The 19,741-nt window shown below is 37.4% G+C and overlaps 1 protein-coding gene across 1 annotated transcript; it reads right to left on the reverse strand.

The window, feature by feature from the left end:
• Positions 1-747: 747 nt before the first annotated feature.
• LOC103704786 (chloride channel protein CLC-c-like) lies at positions 748-19,339 on the reverse strand. The gene is made up of 9 exons (XM_008788223.3): positions 19,028-19,339; positions 18,504-18,577; positions 16,485-16,763; positions 15,363-15,563; positions 14,287-14,464; positions 9,698-9,960; positions 4,117-4,386; positions 2,877-4,008; positions 748-1,678 (listed from the first exon to the last, which is right to left on the reverse strand). The coding sequence occupies exons 3-9, from the start codon at positions 16,685-16,687 to the stop codon at positions 1,589-1,591; spliced, it is 2,337 nt and encodes a 778-aa protein (XP_008786445.2). The 5' UTR covers positions 16,688-16,763; positions 18,504-18,577; positions 19,028-19,339; the 3' UTR covers positions 748-1,588.
• Between the last annotated feature and the right edge of the window lie 402 nt (positions 19,340-19,741).

A 19,741-nucleotide genomic window follows, 5' to 3' on the forward strand; every position in this document is an offset into this window, starting at 1 on the left:
GTCAATCTAATTCGGTCGAGCTACCATGTCAAGATCCAAATTCGAATTGGTTCCTGGTCCTGGTTAGAGACCACTGTGTTCGCGCGAGATGAATTTAGTTCCAGCTTTTTTCAATACGGTTAAGTTCAAGCTTCAAAAGGCAGGCCAAGTACTGCAGCTTGTTCTACAGCTAAATAACCTAGACTAGGTTTCGAGAGCTGCTGGGGAATTGATTAGAGCTCCACTTGTAACTAGGAGTCTGTGCGGGTTTGATTTTTTCTCTCTTGAAAAAAAATAACTTTGATATAACTCTCATTGGAAGAGAGAGGAGATTTTTGTATAACAAAGTCATTCATGTGTGCTCAGTGAAAATCCTGCAACTGATAAAACAAGAACCTCACCCCAACACCTGATACAACGTAGTTTACAACTCCAACATCAGAAATGTTCATCAGAAAACAAAAAACTCCAACATCAGAAATGAAAATAGACGAGTGTAATTATCTATGGATGTGGCACAACAGATGGTTAGTCTCAAGGGCAAAACAAAGAGGAACTGCATCAGCTGGTTTCCTGATGTTGCCACATAGTTGGGCCACTGTTACCAAAGAGACAAGGCCATAACAAAAAGAGTATATTAATGCAACATTCATCGCCGACAGCCAGTCGAAGACTAAGCCAAATATACAAACCAGTGGAAGGATATTGCTACGTTCGATAATCCACACAAACGGAAAGATGTATAAATACCAAAGGCAAATCCTGTGGATTCTTAACTGCTGGTTTTAGATAATTAGATTAACTGCACCACACATAGGGCCCCAGATTTATGTACAAGTTCAAAAGAATGAGATATGTACAAGACCTCGACAGAAAATAAAAGCCAATTTTTTTTGGTTACAATATGAGCCAGCCTTGAATCAGCGCTCTACTACCTCTTGGTTAGTGAGCAAGGCCATGTTCCAAAACCCAGATCTGTTTAGGTCCCAAGGTCTATATCAAAAGACAAATCAGGTCAGAAATTATTGCCATGCAAACAAACAGCAGTTCATCCTATATTGAGAGCAAATTCCTCCTTGCAGTGCCCTCTATAACTATCAACCATATACGAAGCCATCCTTGACAAAAATTCTTGCAGGGATGGTCTTGTCTACCCTGTAAACATCAAATATATGTTCTAGCATTTAACAAAATTTATCTCAGTATTCAGTCCATCCACTGGACTGAAAATTTGCAGTAATGTATTTCAACCATCTAAAGATATAAAGCTCTTTTCGTTGTAAGTGTAGGAAAGCTAAACATGATGTGCTACCAAACAATTGACTGCAGATTATTAAAGCTCTTGTATCAATCAAAGTAATATAATTCTCCTGAAAAAATATGGAACACATCAAAATGTCACATGGAGCAAATTCAACAATTGATGTTTAAACTCAGTTCCTTCCAAGCAGATTTTGAGCTCGCAAATGGACCTTCATCCACCTCAAAAGAAAAGGGGAAAAACATACGGGAGGGTAAAACTCACTTTAAAAATATGTATATATAATAATAATAGCAGCAATTTTGACAAACCAAGGGGAAGAGAAACTTGCACCACTGCTTCCTTAGCCTACTTGTGAGGGTTGAAATGTGGGAACAGTCCAAGAATGTGCTCTGGCACGAAGTCATGCCGCGTAAGAATTCCGACAATGGGAGGCCTCTGCAAGCAAACATCTATCAATTTTAAGGAGATCATTGAAGCACATTAACTGGTTTTTGGAGAACTTTAACTGGTGCTTTGGTAAACAGAATGCGTGTATACAGAAGAAGATGCACATCTAACATCAAACTTAAGACGTTACTGAAGCTTCCCAGTTTAACACAAAGTGCAAACCAACTTCCAAAAAGAGAGATGTCAAAATAAACGTGAACAGAGGACCAAGAAGAGCTATTAGTGAAGACCATTCTCATCCCTATTCTTAGGATGCGGGAGAGTATACAATGAAAATAATTAAAGTGCCCGAACTTAATTTTTCCATCAACATACAATACCTTCCTTTTCCAAATAGAAATTCAGATACGAATTAACCAAAAGAAGGTTGAATGTTCTGATGTTCATAACTAGACCTCATTATGATGTCCAGTATTGGAAAACGTTCCTTGCCCTGTGATACCCCTTGCCTGAAGGTTGCAATTCACAGAAATATCTTCCAAAATTATGCTAACAGCCTGAAGCCACAATGTGTATCCTTGTTCTAGTTGAGCAATGTTTTATTAAATAGAGTATTTTCTTTTCAGTTTTCTCCAGTTAGTTCTCAATAAGGATGACATGTATGAATAATACTTTTTCTTTTTTGGTGAATGTGAGTATCACACTTCACATGAACAAAACTGAAACCACTAGCATCCCAACACAGTCCATTTTTGAGTAATCTTTACAACATTAAGAATAATATTGCACATGTAAATCTAAATTGAACATGTATAAGTTTGTGCACAAGATGTAGGAAATATTAGTTATTAAATCCAACATCAAAGATGTCTGAGATCAAACAAATGTTTTCATACTAGAGTTTTTACTCTTACCAGGTAGCAAACAAACATATTGTGCAACATTTATTTATTTTTTTGAATAGAATTGTGCAAAAAATTATATTCCCCGCAAATAACAGCGATATTGTGTGAGTTTCATCAGAATATGGCTTTTCTAAATATAAAGCTTTAGCACAAAAGCAACCAGATTGAAGTGATTTGAGTATGATGAATAAATTAGTTTTCCGAATTTGAATATTTATTGCTATACGCGTGGGTCAAAAATAAGACAACACAACATGAGAGAACACAAAGCACACACACACATGTGCATGCATGCACACATATTGAGGGAGGGGGCGGAGAGAGAGAGAGAGAGAGCTCACCCCTGGTGTCTTTGGCACAACGCAAAGGTGCCTGAGTCCAAGCTGCCGAAAAAGCACTGCAGCTTTTGCCAGTGACATTGTCTCAACCACCGTGTATGGTGATGTATTCGTGATTGGGTGCAGATCCACGTACATGTCCATTTCCTCCTCCTGGATGTCCAAGTCTTCAAACTTCAATCCTTTACCTGATCCAGGCTTGGCAAAATCAAAAGCACCAAATCTCTGTAATAACTCCGTCACCCCAGTTCTCACCCTCTCTTTAGTGAACCTCTTCCCTTTTAACAACACAAGCAGATGAGACCTCAAGACAAGCCCGCACAACTCAGGTGCATCTGAGAAAGGTGGCTCATCAATCACTGGAAATCCATTATGGCCTGTCAACCTCAATGCATGCACTATGTTCCCCACCTTCTCCACACCAGAAAAAGTGATGAGCGGGCCTGAGACCACATCTCCAGCGACCAAGTGCCTCATGTAGGGCTCTGCATGAGCCTCCATGTATGGCAAGCCCTTCATCTTAACAATCTGATCATAGACCCCTAGGTTGAAACCATCAGCTACTGTTTTGGATACCAGAAGAACAAGCATGACCAAGGGGAGCATTAGAAGATCATTGGTGAGCTCCAGAAGAATAACACAGACTGAGACAGTCATTCTCATAGTTCCACCAAGAAAAGATGCTGCCCCGAGCAGGGCAAAGAGGCCAGTATCTAGGTCAGAGATGGGACCCAGAAGAGTCCCTATAATGCGGCCATAGGAAGCACCAGCGAGTATAACGGGAACGAAGAGACCAGAAGGGACAGCAACTCCATATGTTACAAGGCCAAGGAAATAAATGGCAGTGAAAAAGACAAAAAGGGTGGACATGTGGAACTCGTTGTCAGTGTTACCACTGAATAGGTTGCGGATGGCATCATCATTGGTGTTAAGAAATAGGGAGGCAAGGTCATTGTAATGACCTGGGGGGCACTGGAAATTCTTAAAGTTGCCTGAGCGGCCAATGGTGGGACATTGGTCTTGGAGATCTGCTGGGCATGGAATGCACCTGGCAAGCCAAGGGAGTCCATAGGAACAGCATGAGGTGAGGAGAGATATGGTGATAGTGAGAAGTATCTTGAATGGAGCACCTTTCCTGCAATTAATTAAAACTCAATTCAATTTGAATACTTGCAAGATATGACCATGACAATATATAAGGTTGGGATGAAGCATGATAATATGACTGCTAGAGAGTTCATACTCATTAATGATGCTGTAGGTGCGAAGGATCCGGTCCAATAGATAGTTGTAGAGGCCTCCGAATACACCCCCAATGACTCCAAGGACCAAAATTGCTACTAGATCTGGAGTACTATACGTAGTGATGGTTGAACTAAGGTCAAACATTATTAGTCCTCCTTCCCCGAAGAGACCACATTTTCCACTGCGGCAGTATTCTATCAAAGCTCTTAATACCACAGCAACAACAGCTGTTGTGAAGAATGTCCTCCACAGGAGAGCGCTTCGCCACCTGAAGATATATATAAAAAAAATTTGATGTTGATGATCCATAAGTTATGCGACAATCTAGTAAGATATCAGGATATGAACTTAACTTTCAACTGGAAAAGGATGACTACATAGATTCTATGCATATCTTTGTTGGAAATCAAGAGGATTCACACTCACAAATTATTCTATGGAAGAAAAGTGGAGAGAATTTTAGGCACACATGAAGAACTTGTATTCCACTTATTTCAAAAAACAACTAGAGTACATGGATATTTATAGGCATCATTAGATGGTCTTTTAACCTTCCTAATTGAATTGGTCATTACACCATTCATAACCCCAAATAAATCTCAAATAACTCCCTCTAAATAAATCCCTTATAACTCCATGTAACTCCCACATGACTAAAAACCCAAAAGACATGTAACTCCCACATGACTAAAAATTCAAAAGACATGTAACTCCTCACCATACTAATATGCAATTACAAAATAAAACCATAAGTTACTAATATTAAAAAACAAGTTTAATAACCAACACCCCCCCTAAAACTTGGTTTTGCAACTCCAAGCAAACTCCTTAACTTGCAAAAAGTTTCACTCTTGAGGGGCTTAGTGAAAATATCGGCAAATTTGATCTTGAGACTTCATGTACTTGAGCTTCACTTCCTTCTTAGCCATACATTCTCTAATAAAATGATACTTTGTATCGATATGCTTGCTTCGCTCATGTAACACCGGATTCTTGGATAATGTTGCTGATTTGTTGTCCACAAAAATCTCCGTTGGTTCTTCTTGTAACATATGAAGCTCCTTCAACAAATACCTTAGCCAAATGGCTTGACAAACACAACTTGAGATGGCAACATACTCTGCTTCACAAGTAGAAAGTGTAACAATAGGTTGCTTTTTTGAAGACCATGTAAAAGCCGCACTTCCCATAAAGAAAACATATCCCATCGTACTTTTTCTTTCATCCACATCTCCGGCCCAATCACTATCACTATATCCAACAAGTGTGAAGTTATCAACAAATCAATAGAATAGGCCATAATTAAGGGTACCTTTGATGTAGCAGAGAATTCTCTTGGCCACCTTCAAATGGGATGAAGTAGGAGCTTCCATATACCGACTAACAAGTCCAACCCCAAATAGAATATCCGGCCTTATGCAAGTTAAATATCTTAAACTTCCAACAAGACTTTTGAAGAATGTAGGATCTACCTTTTCTCCATCTTCTTATCTTGATAATTTGACTCCACATTCCACGGGAGTGCTCACCGGGTTGCTATCATCCATCTTGAACTTTTTGAGAACTTCTTTAGCATAACCTTCTTGAGAGATAAAAATTCCATCTTCCATTTGCTTCACTTCAATGCCAAGGTAATAAGCCATAAGGCCAATGTCCGTCATTTCAAACTCTTGAGACATAGCTTGTTTGAATTCTTCAAACATAATAGAATTGTTGCCGGTAAAAATTAAGTCATCTACATACAAGCAAACCACAAATATATCTCCATTATCATTGACCTTTGTGTAAAGGGCATGCTCATAAGGACATTTGGTGAACTTGTTGTCTGGAAAATACTTGTCAATTTTGGTATTCCAGGCTCTTGGTACTTGCTTCAAGCCATACAAGGCTTTCTTTAATTTCAAAACTTTATCTTCTTGCCCTTTCACAATATATTCCAAAGGTTGTTTCACATAAACCTCTTCTTCAAGAAAACCATTCAAAAAAGCGGACTTCACATCCATTTGATGGATTCTCCAATTGTTTTGTGCCGCCAAAGAAATAATTAATCTAATAGTTTCCAAACGAGCAACGGGGGCAAATACCTCATCATAGTCGATCCCAGGCCTTTGGTTGTATCCCTTGACAACAAGTCTTGCCTTGTGCCTCTCGACTTCTCCTCTTGAATTCTTCTTTGCCTTGTACACCCATTTAACTCCGATTGCCTTTTGCCCTTCCGGAAGAGTGGTGAGCTCCCAAGTTTCATTCTTCTCTATGGCTTTGATTTCTTCATTCATAGCATCTCTCCACTTCTTGTCTTGAGTTGCTTCTTCAAAGCTTAGAGGTTCACTACCAGCAAAAAGACAAAAAAGTGTTAAATCACTTAATCTTTTCGTTACCTCATCCATGGCATCATATATGTCTTGAAGACTCCTTGTGCCTCTTGGTCCTTCACTTGAACTTGCCTCACTTGATGATGGAGATGGTTGCACTTGAGCGGATGATGGAGGTGTTGAAGGTGGAGAAGGGGGCTCCGCCTCTTCAAAGAAAGAAAAAAAGTCATACTCTTCTTTTGGAGAATTCCAATCCCATGAACTTGCTTCGTCAAATTCAACATCTCTACGAGTGATGATCTTGTGACTTTTTGGATTGTACAACTTGTAGCACTTGGACCTTGCATCATAACCGATGAAGACCAATTTTTCACTCTTGACATCTAGCTTAAAGCGCTTTTCATCCGGCACATGTGCATACGCTATGCTTCCAAAAACACGCAAATGAGAGACACTTGGTCTTCTTCCACTCCATACTTCTTGTGGTGTTTGATTTGGCACACTTTTGGTAGGACACCGGTTGAATAAGTACACTGCACAATTAACGGCTTTGGCTCAAAAATCTTTGGGTATATTCTTGTTTTTTAACATACTCCGAACCATATTAAGGATAGTTCTATTTTTTCTCTCCACGACCCCATTTTGTTGCGGGGATCTTGGAACCGTTAAAGGATGGTGAATTCCATTTTCTTCACAAAATTTTTTGAAAGCAATTGATGTGAACTCACCTCCTCTATCAGATCGTATAGCCTTTATATCAAAACCACTTTGTTTCTCAACAAGTGCCTTGAATTTTTTAAATGCTTCAAACACCTCCGATTTTTCTTTAAGAAAATACACCCAAGTTTTCCGGCTAAAGTCATCAATAAATAAGAGAAAGTACCTGTTCTTACCAAAAGATGGTGGATTGAATGGACCACAAATATCCGAACGAACAAGTTGTAGTGGTTCCCTTGCTCTTGTGCTAGCTTCTTTTGGAAAGCTTTTTCTTGATTGCTTGCCAAAGAGACATCCTTTACAAAGTTGATTTGGGTGGTCAATAAAGGGCAACCCATTCACCATATCCTTCTTGGCCAATAATTCTAGCCCATCAAAATTCAAGTGCCCAAGCCTCAAGTGCCAAAGCCAATTTGGATCTTCAACACAAGCCTTTAAGCATTTAGCAACATCGGTTTGAAGGTTAAGCAAAAACATGTGGTTTCTTGTCATTTTAACTTTGGCCACCAAACCTTCCTTTTGATCTCTTATCGAAAGACTAAGATCTTTCATTTGAATATCATAGCCTTTCTCTAAGAGTTGTCCTAAGCTCAAAATATTATTTTTCATGCTTGGGATATAGAAAACATTAGCAATAAATTGATGATCACCATTTTTCAAAAGAATCAAAATTGTACCTTTTTTCTTGATCGATACTTTGGAAGAATCTCCAAAAACCATATTACCGCTTGCAGTTTCATCCAACTCCACAAATTTGCTTTTGTCACCGCACATGTGGTTGCTAGCCGCATTGTCAAGATACCATAAATCATGATCTCAATTTTTTTCTCCTTTGCATGCCAACAACAAAGTTTGCTCCGTCTCTTCATTTTCAACATAGTTAGCTTCTTCTTCGGCATTTTGAGAAGGACTTCTACACTCCGAAGCAAAATGACCATATTTTCGACGATTATAGCAACGAATTCGAGATTTATCATACCTCCCTCCATTTGATCTCGAATTGTTTCCTCTTCCACATCCTCTTGATTGATACCATTCTTGCTTCTTTTCTTCTTTGTTGGATGATCCACGACCACCTCTTCCTCTACCACGTCCACGACCTCTTTCGCCTTTCCAACTACGATCTTCTTTTTCTTTCAAAGAGACTTTTGTTTGTAACATTTGCTCTAAAGTTTCTTGCTTCTTGACAACCTTCTCTTCATGAGCTTGCAGTGACCCCATGAGTTGATCGATTGTCATGGAGTCTAGATCTTTGGACTCTTCGATGGCTACAACAATAAAATTAAACTTGGGATCCAATGAACGAAGGATTTTTTCAATAACCCTCGTATCACTCATATTTTCGCCGTACCTCCTCAGTTGATTTACGATGGTTAACACCCTTGAAGAGTAATCTGAGATTGATTTGGATTCTTTCATATGTAAGGCTTCAAATTCACCACACAAAGATTGAAGACGAATCTTCTTGACTTTGTCAACTCCTTGATAGGAGTTTTGGAGAATCTCCCAAGTTTGCTTCAAAGAAGTTGCATTAGCAACTCGTTGTAGCATGCCATCATCCAAACATTGATGGATGATCATGATGGCCTTCCAATCCTTCTTTCTTGTGGCTTGTAAGGACTCCTTTTGAGCTGGAGTCAAGAAATCTTTATTCTCCGATTCCGTGTAGCCTTTGTCAATGATTTCCCACAAATCTTGAGATCCCAAGATTGCCTTCATACGGATACACCAATTTTCATAGTTATCCTTGGTGAACCACGGCATTAGAAATGGAAGCATTCCATTTGCCATCGCTCATTCTCACAAGAAAAATCTGAGCTTTGATACCACTTTGTTGGAAATTAAGAGGATTCACACTCACAAATTATTCTATGGAAGAAAAGTAGAGAGGATTTTAGGCACACATGAAGAACTTGTATTCCACTTATTTCAAAAAACAACTAGAGTGCATGGATATTTATAGGCATCATTAGATGGTCTTTTAACCTTCCTAATTGAATTGGTCATTACACCATTCATAAACCCAAATAAATCTCAAATAGCTCCCTCTAAATAAATCCCTTATAACTCCATGTAACTCCCACATGACTAAAAACCTAAAAGACATGTAACTCCCATATGACTAAAAACTCAAAAGACATGTAACTCCTCACCACACTAATATGCAATTACAAAATAAAACCATAAGTTACTAATATTAAAAAACAAGTTTAATAACCAACATATTACAGTTCAAATTTATGCTATCTATGCATTCAGCTCTTTAATTACGATAGAAAAGTAATAGTTATGCTGAAATGTGTTGCTCGTCTTCCCCTTTGATTTACATTGCAATTGTATTGGTGATCAAATGTAGAGTCATGCAACAGAAGATATGAGATCATTCTTCTTTGCTCCCTTTTTCGTGCTTTTTGCTATTGTCCTATGGGGAAGGCTGCTAGTCAGACGTGTCGACATTTTTCCTAGACATGTATCTTCATAATTACAAGCTGGGACATAACATCGCCTAATGTAATTCGGAAATAAGTTTAAGGAGATAAAAGGTATTACCAAGATGCTGCTTCTTCAAGAGCAAAGAGGACACCACCCACAGGTGCTCGGAAGGCAGCTGCCACTCCAGCTGCAGCCCCGCAGGTGATCAAATCTCGGCGATCCCTATCATTCTTAAAATACCTGAGCCATGTCCATGTCAGGTGGTACTTGCGAGACCCACCCTGACCAAGTAAGTTGGCAATGCATGCTCCTGTATGTACCATAGGCCCTTCCTTGCCCAATACAAATCCAGCAGAAACTCCAAGAACTGAACCAAATATCTGGAAAATTGTAAAATCAAATACAGTAAACAGATAGTTCCCAAACAAAGCATTTAACAGTTGTTTGTGCTTTCTTCATAAAGTGATATAATACGGTAGCAGATTTTATATTGATTTACATATCCTGCATTCTCTATAATTACATACTGCATATCATAGTTTATTTTCTTACAAGAATATTTATCTTCTTGTCTATGCAATGGCTGAATCTTGTATTTTAAGTGAATAACACTTGGCATGACCCAAAGCAACTATATACCATGCTACATTGAGGAAGTAAAATTTCCTAGGTCTTAAAAGGGTCTTTTAAAACAAGTTTTCATGTAAAGAATCAAAGGGGGACAACATAATCATCAGAGCTCCAACAGGTGTGATCTACATGAATTTCTGTGGATAGCTATATTAAGGCTTGATATACATCGCTGACCCCTTCCCTATCAGCATAAGCTTGGAAGATCTAGAGGTTAGTTAGCATGGTATCAAAGCCATAAATCTCTCTTGTGCAACCCATCTATTGATTGAGTAGCCTACTTTGTGTTTAGGTGTGCCTTCTCATCACTTACACTCACCGTGGCTGCCCCTTGATTAAAGAGTTCTTTGCATTAGCAGCACGGCGAACTAGCAATGTTGCTTTGGTCCACCACTCTATTTTCCATCAATCTGCTGCCTATCCATTGCAACATTTTGTAGCAGAATAACATATGCTGTCTTAGTTTCTGTGCTGAAAATCATCAACTGTCAGCCCTGTTACAGCTGGTATATTTATTGTGACTGTTTTCAGCTCAATTTGCAATGCATCCTATCTGATTTGCAGCTAGAGGTGTCTCTCTACATAGTCTAAATATTTCTCTTTGGAGCTACAATCTCATCTTCTGCCATATACTGCTGTTGTTGGCTGTGCACTTCAACTGTTGGAGAAGTTCCTGAGAGATTGTTTGGAAGGTGAATGACGGCTAATTGCTTTAACCATGCAAACCAATCTTTTGGTCTCCTTCCTCAACGATTGTGTGGTTCTAATCAAGGTCATTACAATGTTCAGTAATGCTCAGATTTGTGCACTTATGCCATACAAGTGCATTTGCTTGGAGCTTGTCAACCTTCATCTAGTCCCTTGCTTGTTATTGCAAGATTACTAATGCCCTACTAGCTCCATTGATTGCTCATTCTTCCTCCATTTTCCTGAGCATTATCTTGGAGTGTCTTGCTTGAGTTTGTTTGCATGTCAAGTCATGTCAAGTCTTCACTACTTTACTCTTTATCGCTTCAATTGTTGGTAGTGCTGGAGAAATTGATTTTATGTTGGATCAATCTTCCAATTGTCAACAAAGAGTGGGCTCTTATTCCTCCAGATCTACTTTAAGCAATACATATGGGCATTCAAGATTGTGCAAGTATTGCAATATTGTAGGTCAGAGGATCCAAATGTAACAAGCTTGCAAAGAACAAGGTTCAATTGTAGAAATCTACGGCAATTGTTGCTACATCTGTGGGCTCCTCTTCTACAAGCATGTCTTCTCTCTCTCACAGGATCATCTACAACTCTCAGATTTTACTTCTACTACCACTGCTACAACTTCACCTCCTACTTCTGATATTACTTTTTTGATTTATGGCATCGTAGACTAGCACATCTTTCTGGACCTAGGCTCAGTTGCCTTGTTAGTACTGGTGCCCTTGGTTCTGTCTCGTCTACCTCTTTGACACGTTGCATGGGTTGTAACCTAGCTAAGTAAACAACCATCCCTTATAATACTAGTCAATTTGTGTCATCTGCACCTTCTGACTTAGTGCATTCTGATGTTTGGACTTCTCCAGTTCCTTCTAAAGGTGAAAATCAATATTGTGTCACTTTGCTGATGATTACAGTCATTACACTTGGTTTTATCTTATGCTATTCGGATAGCTAGCAATCCAGTGTTTCGCGAGCGTACCAAGCATATTGAGGTAGATTGTCATTTCACTCAACATCATTACATTGCTCTAACACTCTCTCTACCATATATGTCTTCTATATAGCAAATTGCTGACCTACGAAGTTGCATACCGTGCAGAGATCTTATCATATTCTTTGTACGTTCATATTTACCTTGAGTCATACTTTAAAATTGTTGCACATTTCTACACATTTGGCTCTTCTTCTTTCACTTCCTTGAATCTATCATGGATTCATGGAATTAGAGCCAAAGGTCATGCGTTCAAATCCCTGTTAGACCAATTTTGCCCTTTTATTTTCTTTTCTTCCGTTGACTTGTACACGGTTAAGTTCTTCTTGACTCGTTCTTATCTTAAGTCATTCTTGACGCGTTTACTCCCTCATGTGCATGGTCCGGGTTATACTGGAGGGGGATGTTAAGGCCCAACATACAATGTTGACTCCTTCCCTAACAACTTAAGCTTTGGGGCTAGCGATTAGTTAACAAGGTAATCTTGTTCTCTTGCTATGCTTAGAAGATTCCTGAAAATCTCTGAAATCTTCTGAGTCATCTCATGAAAGTTTTGTACATGGACAGTGTAAGGTGAAAAAATAAAGTCGGTGTTAGTGTTATGCAGTCATTTATTAGATGTTATACAGAGCTCCAAAATTGAAGGCACAGCCCTTTGTCACTAATGTGTGAGCTGTACGTATAAAATAAAGCCACTCCATTTGTTCTCATCCCCTCCCTCTTGTTAATTCCAGTTTCATTCTATAAACCTATACCATAGTTTTCATACTCTGAAAGACCACATGATAGTTCAACTCCAACCACCTCACACCACCCCCCCCCCAACTAAAAAAAAACCAAACATCTCCCACCCCTACCCCCAACATGCACACAAATCGAAACAGTCTTACCAATGTACTTGCATGCATTCCAAATCAGACAGATCTGTCCTGCAGCATCCTGAAGTTCTCAAACAATTGGACTTTCATAAAATTAAAATTTATATAGGAAGACTTTGAGCTTAAAAAATTTGTTAAAACATAGAGTTGATAAAGAAAAAAGTAATAAAAAAAGTAACTTCTTTCTTTTAGATTGAGAACTTTTTCTTGATAGATTTTGTACGTTATTGCTATTTTATACAAGAACTCATGTGTCAGAATCCTAATCCTGTTTTCTGGATCTTGCTCACTCTATTCCTCTTTTAGAGTGTTTCCAAGTGTTAGATGGTATCTTTAGATAGACTGTTCTGGTAGTATAGAGTAGCAAAGGATGACAAGGAGGAGATATAGAAACTGGTTTTATCCAATGGACCTATTGCCATGGCAAGCACCTTGAGGGAGTTATACAGGTAGAGGAAAATATATGATTTTTCTTTTTGGATCATTGGATGAAGACTTTAGGCAAGTTTGATATAACCAGTAAGACCAGGCCTTGCTAGAAATTTTAATTTTTATTATAAGAGAAAATGGTTGAAAAAGATTAGCTTCAAGGGGCCCTTCAGCCAATAGATGGTAATTACTTGCTGACTACTAACTCTATGTCAGATATTGTGGTAACTAGCACATTTTCTGTTGATACTATTTATCATGGTAAAAAGGAACATTCTTAAAACTGAAGCCGTAGGTCTATGGTCAGGACTCTGGAGTCAGGGCTGTAGGAAACTGGGATGTCAGATCCTGGCAACTTTCGTGTTTAAGTAGATCCATGACTGTAAATTGGTAATTATTTCAAAAATATCTATGCCCCCATGGAGAAAAGAATTGTGCTAAAGGCTACCAACAGTACTTCTTTTACTCACTTTTGCTCAAAAAATATTTGTTTGACTCATTCTACTAATTAATTGAGAGGCAAATGACATTGCTAATTAGGTAGCTAACCATGCCCATCCCAAAAGTAGCATCTTCGTAAGTTCTAGATAGTTTATAGTGAAATCAAAGCAATGAGTGACAAAAATGTAACCCCAACCCACCACCACCCCCCCCCCCCCAAAAAAAAAAACAAAAAAAAAGGAAAAAAAAGAAAAGAAAGAGAAAAGAGTTAGGCAACATACCGAAGTCAATAGCAATGCAATTAATCCAGTGGAAATGAAGAAAATGGCATCTCTGAATTATTATGGTGAGATGACTAAATTATTATAGTAAAGATTTGAACTATACTTTCAGAGAAGATCAGGAATCTTGTCTCTGAAATGGGATCTTTAAATAAAAGAAGCTTTCTTTGATACCAACTGACAAAATTAATGAAGTTTAAGAAAATAAAAAACATCCTCGCTACACTAGAGTGACAAACTCAACGACTCAATTCTGGCCCTTTCCTTTTAGGAAAACACAATTATACGCCTTTAATTTTAACGTTCATTGACAAGAAAAAGAAAAAACTAAACCAAGATTAGCCTCAAAATTACCTTTACAAAAAGCGTACTCGGAGCTAATATAGAATGAGCATCAATTCCATTGAGATATGCCTTCACTTCAGGTATACCAGAACCAGCAGCTGCAGGTGCAATGTAAGCACAGATGGCTGCAGCTGCTGCTGCCAATACTAAATTGCAACCAGAATATGCCAAAAATGCTGCAAAGAACCTGCACTGGAACCAAATAACACCAATAACAAGAAGTCATCAAATAGAGGTGAAATCTCAGACATTTAAGATATCTATTTCAATTTTAAAAAAAAACTCTAGAATTTAAAACTATTTTTCATTGCCATAATTAGATAGTCATAGCAAATTTATTACAATTGACCATTGTAATTGAAATTTAGGCAATTAAACACTATCTAAACTTTTGTCAAATCACATTAAAATGAAACTAATTAGTTCCTCTTTTCTCTAATATTATTAAACACAATTTAAAATTTTGTCAAATCACATTAAAATGAAACTAATTACTTCCTCTTTTCTCTAATATTATCTCAAAATCAACATTCCAAAATCCATACAGTCAACCTAAAGAGATAGACACAGAAGCAGAAATCAAACATCATTTATCATGCAATATTAACTTGTTCAGCTTAGAGACCAGCATGTTTATCAGTTCCATCTAGAGTTTGTTATATTCTCATAACAAATAACAACAGAAAGAAAGGTGACGCTGCAATCAGGTGGGAATTGTTGCCAACCATGAGACGAAATTGCACCCTGGTGATAAAAATTTATAAGTTATGGGAAAAGGAAACCTAATCTATTTTTAAAAATACAATACAAAATACTCCTCTATATAAGCAAGAATGAAGAAAAGCATGGTAACTATTCTTAAATTTGAGGATTTGAAATCAATTTTTATACAAGATATTGATGAATGTTTTTAACCTTTGTTGATCTCTTCTCTCTCATTACATGTTCTTTCTATAATTTATCTCCAATAGTTTATTAAATCTTTGTAGTTTTCCCAATTGTTCTACAACAATAGTTGAACCAGCGATGCTTAGTAAAATTCATAGATTAGTCACTAAACAAGAGAAACGGATATCAGGATTTACCTATGCTCAAGCATAAGGTCACTAGTTAGCAACAATTTGAATCCGGCAATATTCTCAACTGCAAGATTGTTGAAGAAGCCGACAAGTCCAGTTCCCAAGCCTATAAGAAGTGCAAGAGTCCACTTGAGGACAATGTATTGAAATATCTGAACCTTTTTCCTTGATCTCCAGTCTTGCTTAAAAAGATCATTCTCCACAATTCTGAGAACAAATCAAACTTAAAATTAGCAAATAATATAGTTTGAAATTCGTGCATTCAAAAAAAATAAAGAACAATAGTTCGAAGTTCTTTAAGATAGGATTACAAGGAACACATGCAATTTCTAATATTTGTCCACTTGCTCTCTTTATTTAAAAGATGAATGTTTATGCTGATCTGGCAATGATGTTCCACCATTATAGGTTTCCTTTCCGTAGTTAGTGGTACTTTCTTAAGCAGTAGAAAAAGGAATTAGAAGTAATGATTGAATTACTGCAAGCTATCTCTCATAACAAGGCATGCACAATGTTCTCAACATTTTATTTGCTGCTGTAAATCCATCAGTACATGACTCAAGGTTTAATTTAAATCCTTTTGCTGATCAAGGCCCAACCTAACTCTATACAACATAGCTGTGCCACAAAACAAAGGTAATTCTTCATTACAAAAAAGGGGGAAAAATCAGTTGATAATCTAAATATTGTTGAAAAATACATCAGTCCGGTTCAAATTAACAAATCAAAAATGTGCAAGGATCTACGATCACATCTGGTCAGCCCTTCCTTTATTGGCTCCACCCCTTCTTCCAATTGACTACCAATTCAAACAATGCAACAATTCGAAAGAAAGGCAATCAACGGTTTGGATGAAACCATTAATTATCAAATATCAAATTAGATAGCAAATTGCAAAAATTCTTGATTCTAGCATAACCATATCAACATGAATATATTCCCCCATCTTACTTAAGTAATTCAAGTGAAAACTTAACCCAAAAAATAAATAAATAAATAAATAGCGGCAACTATATTTCTTTCACCATCTGTTCAGCCACTAATCACTATATAGCATACAGAAATCTATGTTCGTATTAATGATGAACCAAAAAAAATCAAGCACTAATCTTTAGCATTTCTACTTACTCATAATCCAAGCTTTCAATGGAGCAAACATTGGCACCAACTATGGCAATCTGGGAGGTTGTGTTCATGGTCCTCTTCCTCAGCAGCAGTGGCTGCCTCATCCCTGCCTCCTTCTCGTCCTCAAACCCCGACCCGTTCCTCTCTACCTCCCTCCCCAGTCCCTCCATGCTCTCTATGTCGTTATTCCCCTCTCTATTATCCATTTTTCCACCTCCTTATTCCCTCCCTCCCTTAAGACAGACAGGAGACAGCCCTCCTTTCTTATCCCTCCTATTCCACCTGCAGACAAGAAGTAATCACACAAACAATAATTGAATATAACTATACTAGACAAATGAACGTCAGTACACCATCCTACCATCACAGGGCAGGAACAAAATTATAACACGTAAATGGGAATAGTAACAGTACGAATAATAGTAATAGCGGGGCGTACTTATCGACAAATAGAAAGAAGGGAAAAAAAAAAACAGAGAGAGACAACAATTGATGGGACCCACCAAAGAAGGACGCAAGGCCTATGACGCGGCAAAGCAAGTTGGAGGGCCGTGACGTGGGGCCCACTAGCCTTTCCACTTACCCACCGACCGAAGTTGGTGGGCCCCGATGGTTAATAAAACTAATTAGACCCTCTTTAGTAGCCTGGCCCCGGAACGGGCGGTCCGGATTTAGCTGGGGCATGGGCCCAGTCCAAAACAATGTGCGTGATAGCGTGGTTTGTGAGTCCGTGAAACCGTTAGCATTTAAGTTGTGACAAAAGAATTAAATCATGGTTTAGACGTGTTCTTCGTAACAGGAACAAACATAAAAGGGGGATTTAAGTTTGGAATTTCCCTCACGTAACTGCCAGAGCTTCCGTAAGATCTGGATGTGGAACCAAGGTTCGGTCCGCCTTATCCTTTGAATCTTTTGCCAGGATTCTAGAAAATGGAGAGGTTCATTCTATAGATTATGTGACTAACTCAATGTGGAAAATTCGTAACATGGTTCAAAACAATCAAATTTAGTGTTTATACCATAATAAATCATCTGAGAAATTAGAGAGTTAAAGGTAAATTAAACGCAATTTAATTTTGAATTGGGACAACTATCTTGCTCCCACAACAAATCAAATCAATAGAGAACCACCACAATTTGTTTTTACAAAGAATTATTGCATTTCTTTTGATCACACATCTGTGCATTAGAGTAAAAAAAAAGAAGAATTTTTTTTTGCATACATATCCTTCTAAAAATCTAAATTTGCATGAATACACTCTTAAAATTTATATTTATTTTTGTACCATCATAAAACACTATTTTTGTATAAATACCCTTAATATAACGGTTTTCTAACATCATTAATAAAAATTATATTTATTTTAATTAAAAATAAAATAAAATTTTAAAATTATTTTTTTGTCCAATACCTCGACCGGCTTATAAATATTTTTTTTTTATACATCTATCCATTAGAAATATTTTAGTCATTTTAGTTTGAAACCGTTAATTTTTTAATGGCATTCGATGGTGCAGGTACATATGCAAAAATAGGAATAAAAAAAAGAATAGAATAGCAAAACAAGTGTTCTACGAGGGTATATATGTAAATATTAATTTTGGAAGGGTATTCTTCCAAATTTTAATATTTATGAGGCTATGCATGCAAAAAATTCAAAAAAGAAATTGTGTCCAATTTAACAAAAAGTAATCAAATGGAAACGTGAATTGAGTTGAGCAATGTCATTATCATACAAAGACAACCAAAAATATAACCATTGGAATAGAGAACTCTACATAATAGATGTAGATTCGACCGTGAAAAAAAGAAAAATAGCTGCAACATTAATATTACCTTTTTAGATTTTTTTTTTTTGTGAACTATGGGCTATTGATGGGCCATGGTGGTATCTTCCTAAATAATCTATTGAGTCTCGTGGATCCCGTTTGCTAACAAAAGGAGGAGAGGGCCCGCTAAATGCTAAAATTTCTCGCACAGCACATGCAATTCCGGACTAAAAAACGACACGTGGCAGTTACCTTGGCTCCGAAGAGGTGGAGAGAATTCTCGGACGCTCTTCCCCTCTCGATTCCTCCGATAGTTCTCAAAATCCCTTCAAGAAAATGGACAAAAACAGTAAAAAGAAACATCACGGATCTACGACTCTATGCGAATCGTTTCATGTTTATCTCATAATTCGTTGATATTTACTATATTTAGTAAACTTTGCAGGGAAAAACATTAAATTAATGGAACAAAAGGGATGTTTTTAATTCGATTCTATAAATCCGAAGGAAATTTATATAATTCGACTCACACACGTACAAAGATCTTTTCAGAAAAATGATATGATTAAATTCGGTGAAGTTTCGCCATGAAACAAAGATTTTTAAGATCTCACCATGAAAGAGGGTAAAACTAAGGAATTAACTGATCTTGTGATTTTGCTCTTCCGATGCTAAATCTTTCTCAGGATCGACTTCAAATCTCAACAAAAAATCATTTCAAAAACGTTTCTTGAGCTCTGATTCAAGTAAAAGGATTCAAGAGCTTGAAGAAATACCTGGATTTACGATGTGGGCGTCTTCTTGCGATCGAAAGCTAGGGAGCAGGATACCATCTGCCGCGACTTAGAATTGGATCATTGGAAGGAGAAATATGGCCCCAAAAAATACTCAACTGGATTGATCGAATCGTGGAGAGAGCCGGAGAAACATTTAGTTTTATTTTTTTCGGTTGAAAGATCGCTTTCTCTTCTCTTTTCCTTCTTCTCCGTGAGTTACAAGGGGAAAACAATTGGGGCACGAGACACCCGTTGATAAGGGATTACGACAAAAGGCAGTCTTACATTATAAAGAGCGAGAGGCGACTGGAAGCAACGAAGAGAGAGAGAATATAGCAAGCCCCGCTTAAGCTTGGACATTGAAAAAATTAATTAAATTTTTTATTACCTGGGAAATTATCATGGTAACCTTTTGTTACTAGATATCTTGGATCCTAATGGTAACATATTAGGAAGTTGGGTTCAAATTTTGTCTGAAAATTAAAGTGGATTCCATCAATCGGATTGGTTAAATTGGAAGAGTAGTCTGCATTTGCCAATTGGCTTAATTGATAAAATTACTAGATTTGATCCTGACTGCACTTAATAAAAAATTATAAATCAAATTCACCTTCACATATTAAACAAATTTGTAGAAAGATGCAAAAACGAATAAAAGATATGGTTGCGGTGTACAGAATTTAATTTAAGATTAAGCAAATCTAAGCTTTCCAA

The sequence above is a fragment of the Phoenix dactylifera genome, chromosome 14, assembly GCF_009389715.1.
Source record: "Phoenix dactylifera cultivar Barhee BC4 chromosome 14, palm_55x_up_171113_PBpolish2nd_filt_p, whole genome shotgun sequence".
In the NCBI taxonomy this organism is placed as follows: Eukaryota; Viridiplantae; Streptophyta; class Magnoliopsida; order Arecales; family Arecaceae; genus Phoenix; species Phoenix dactylifera.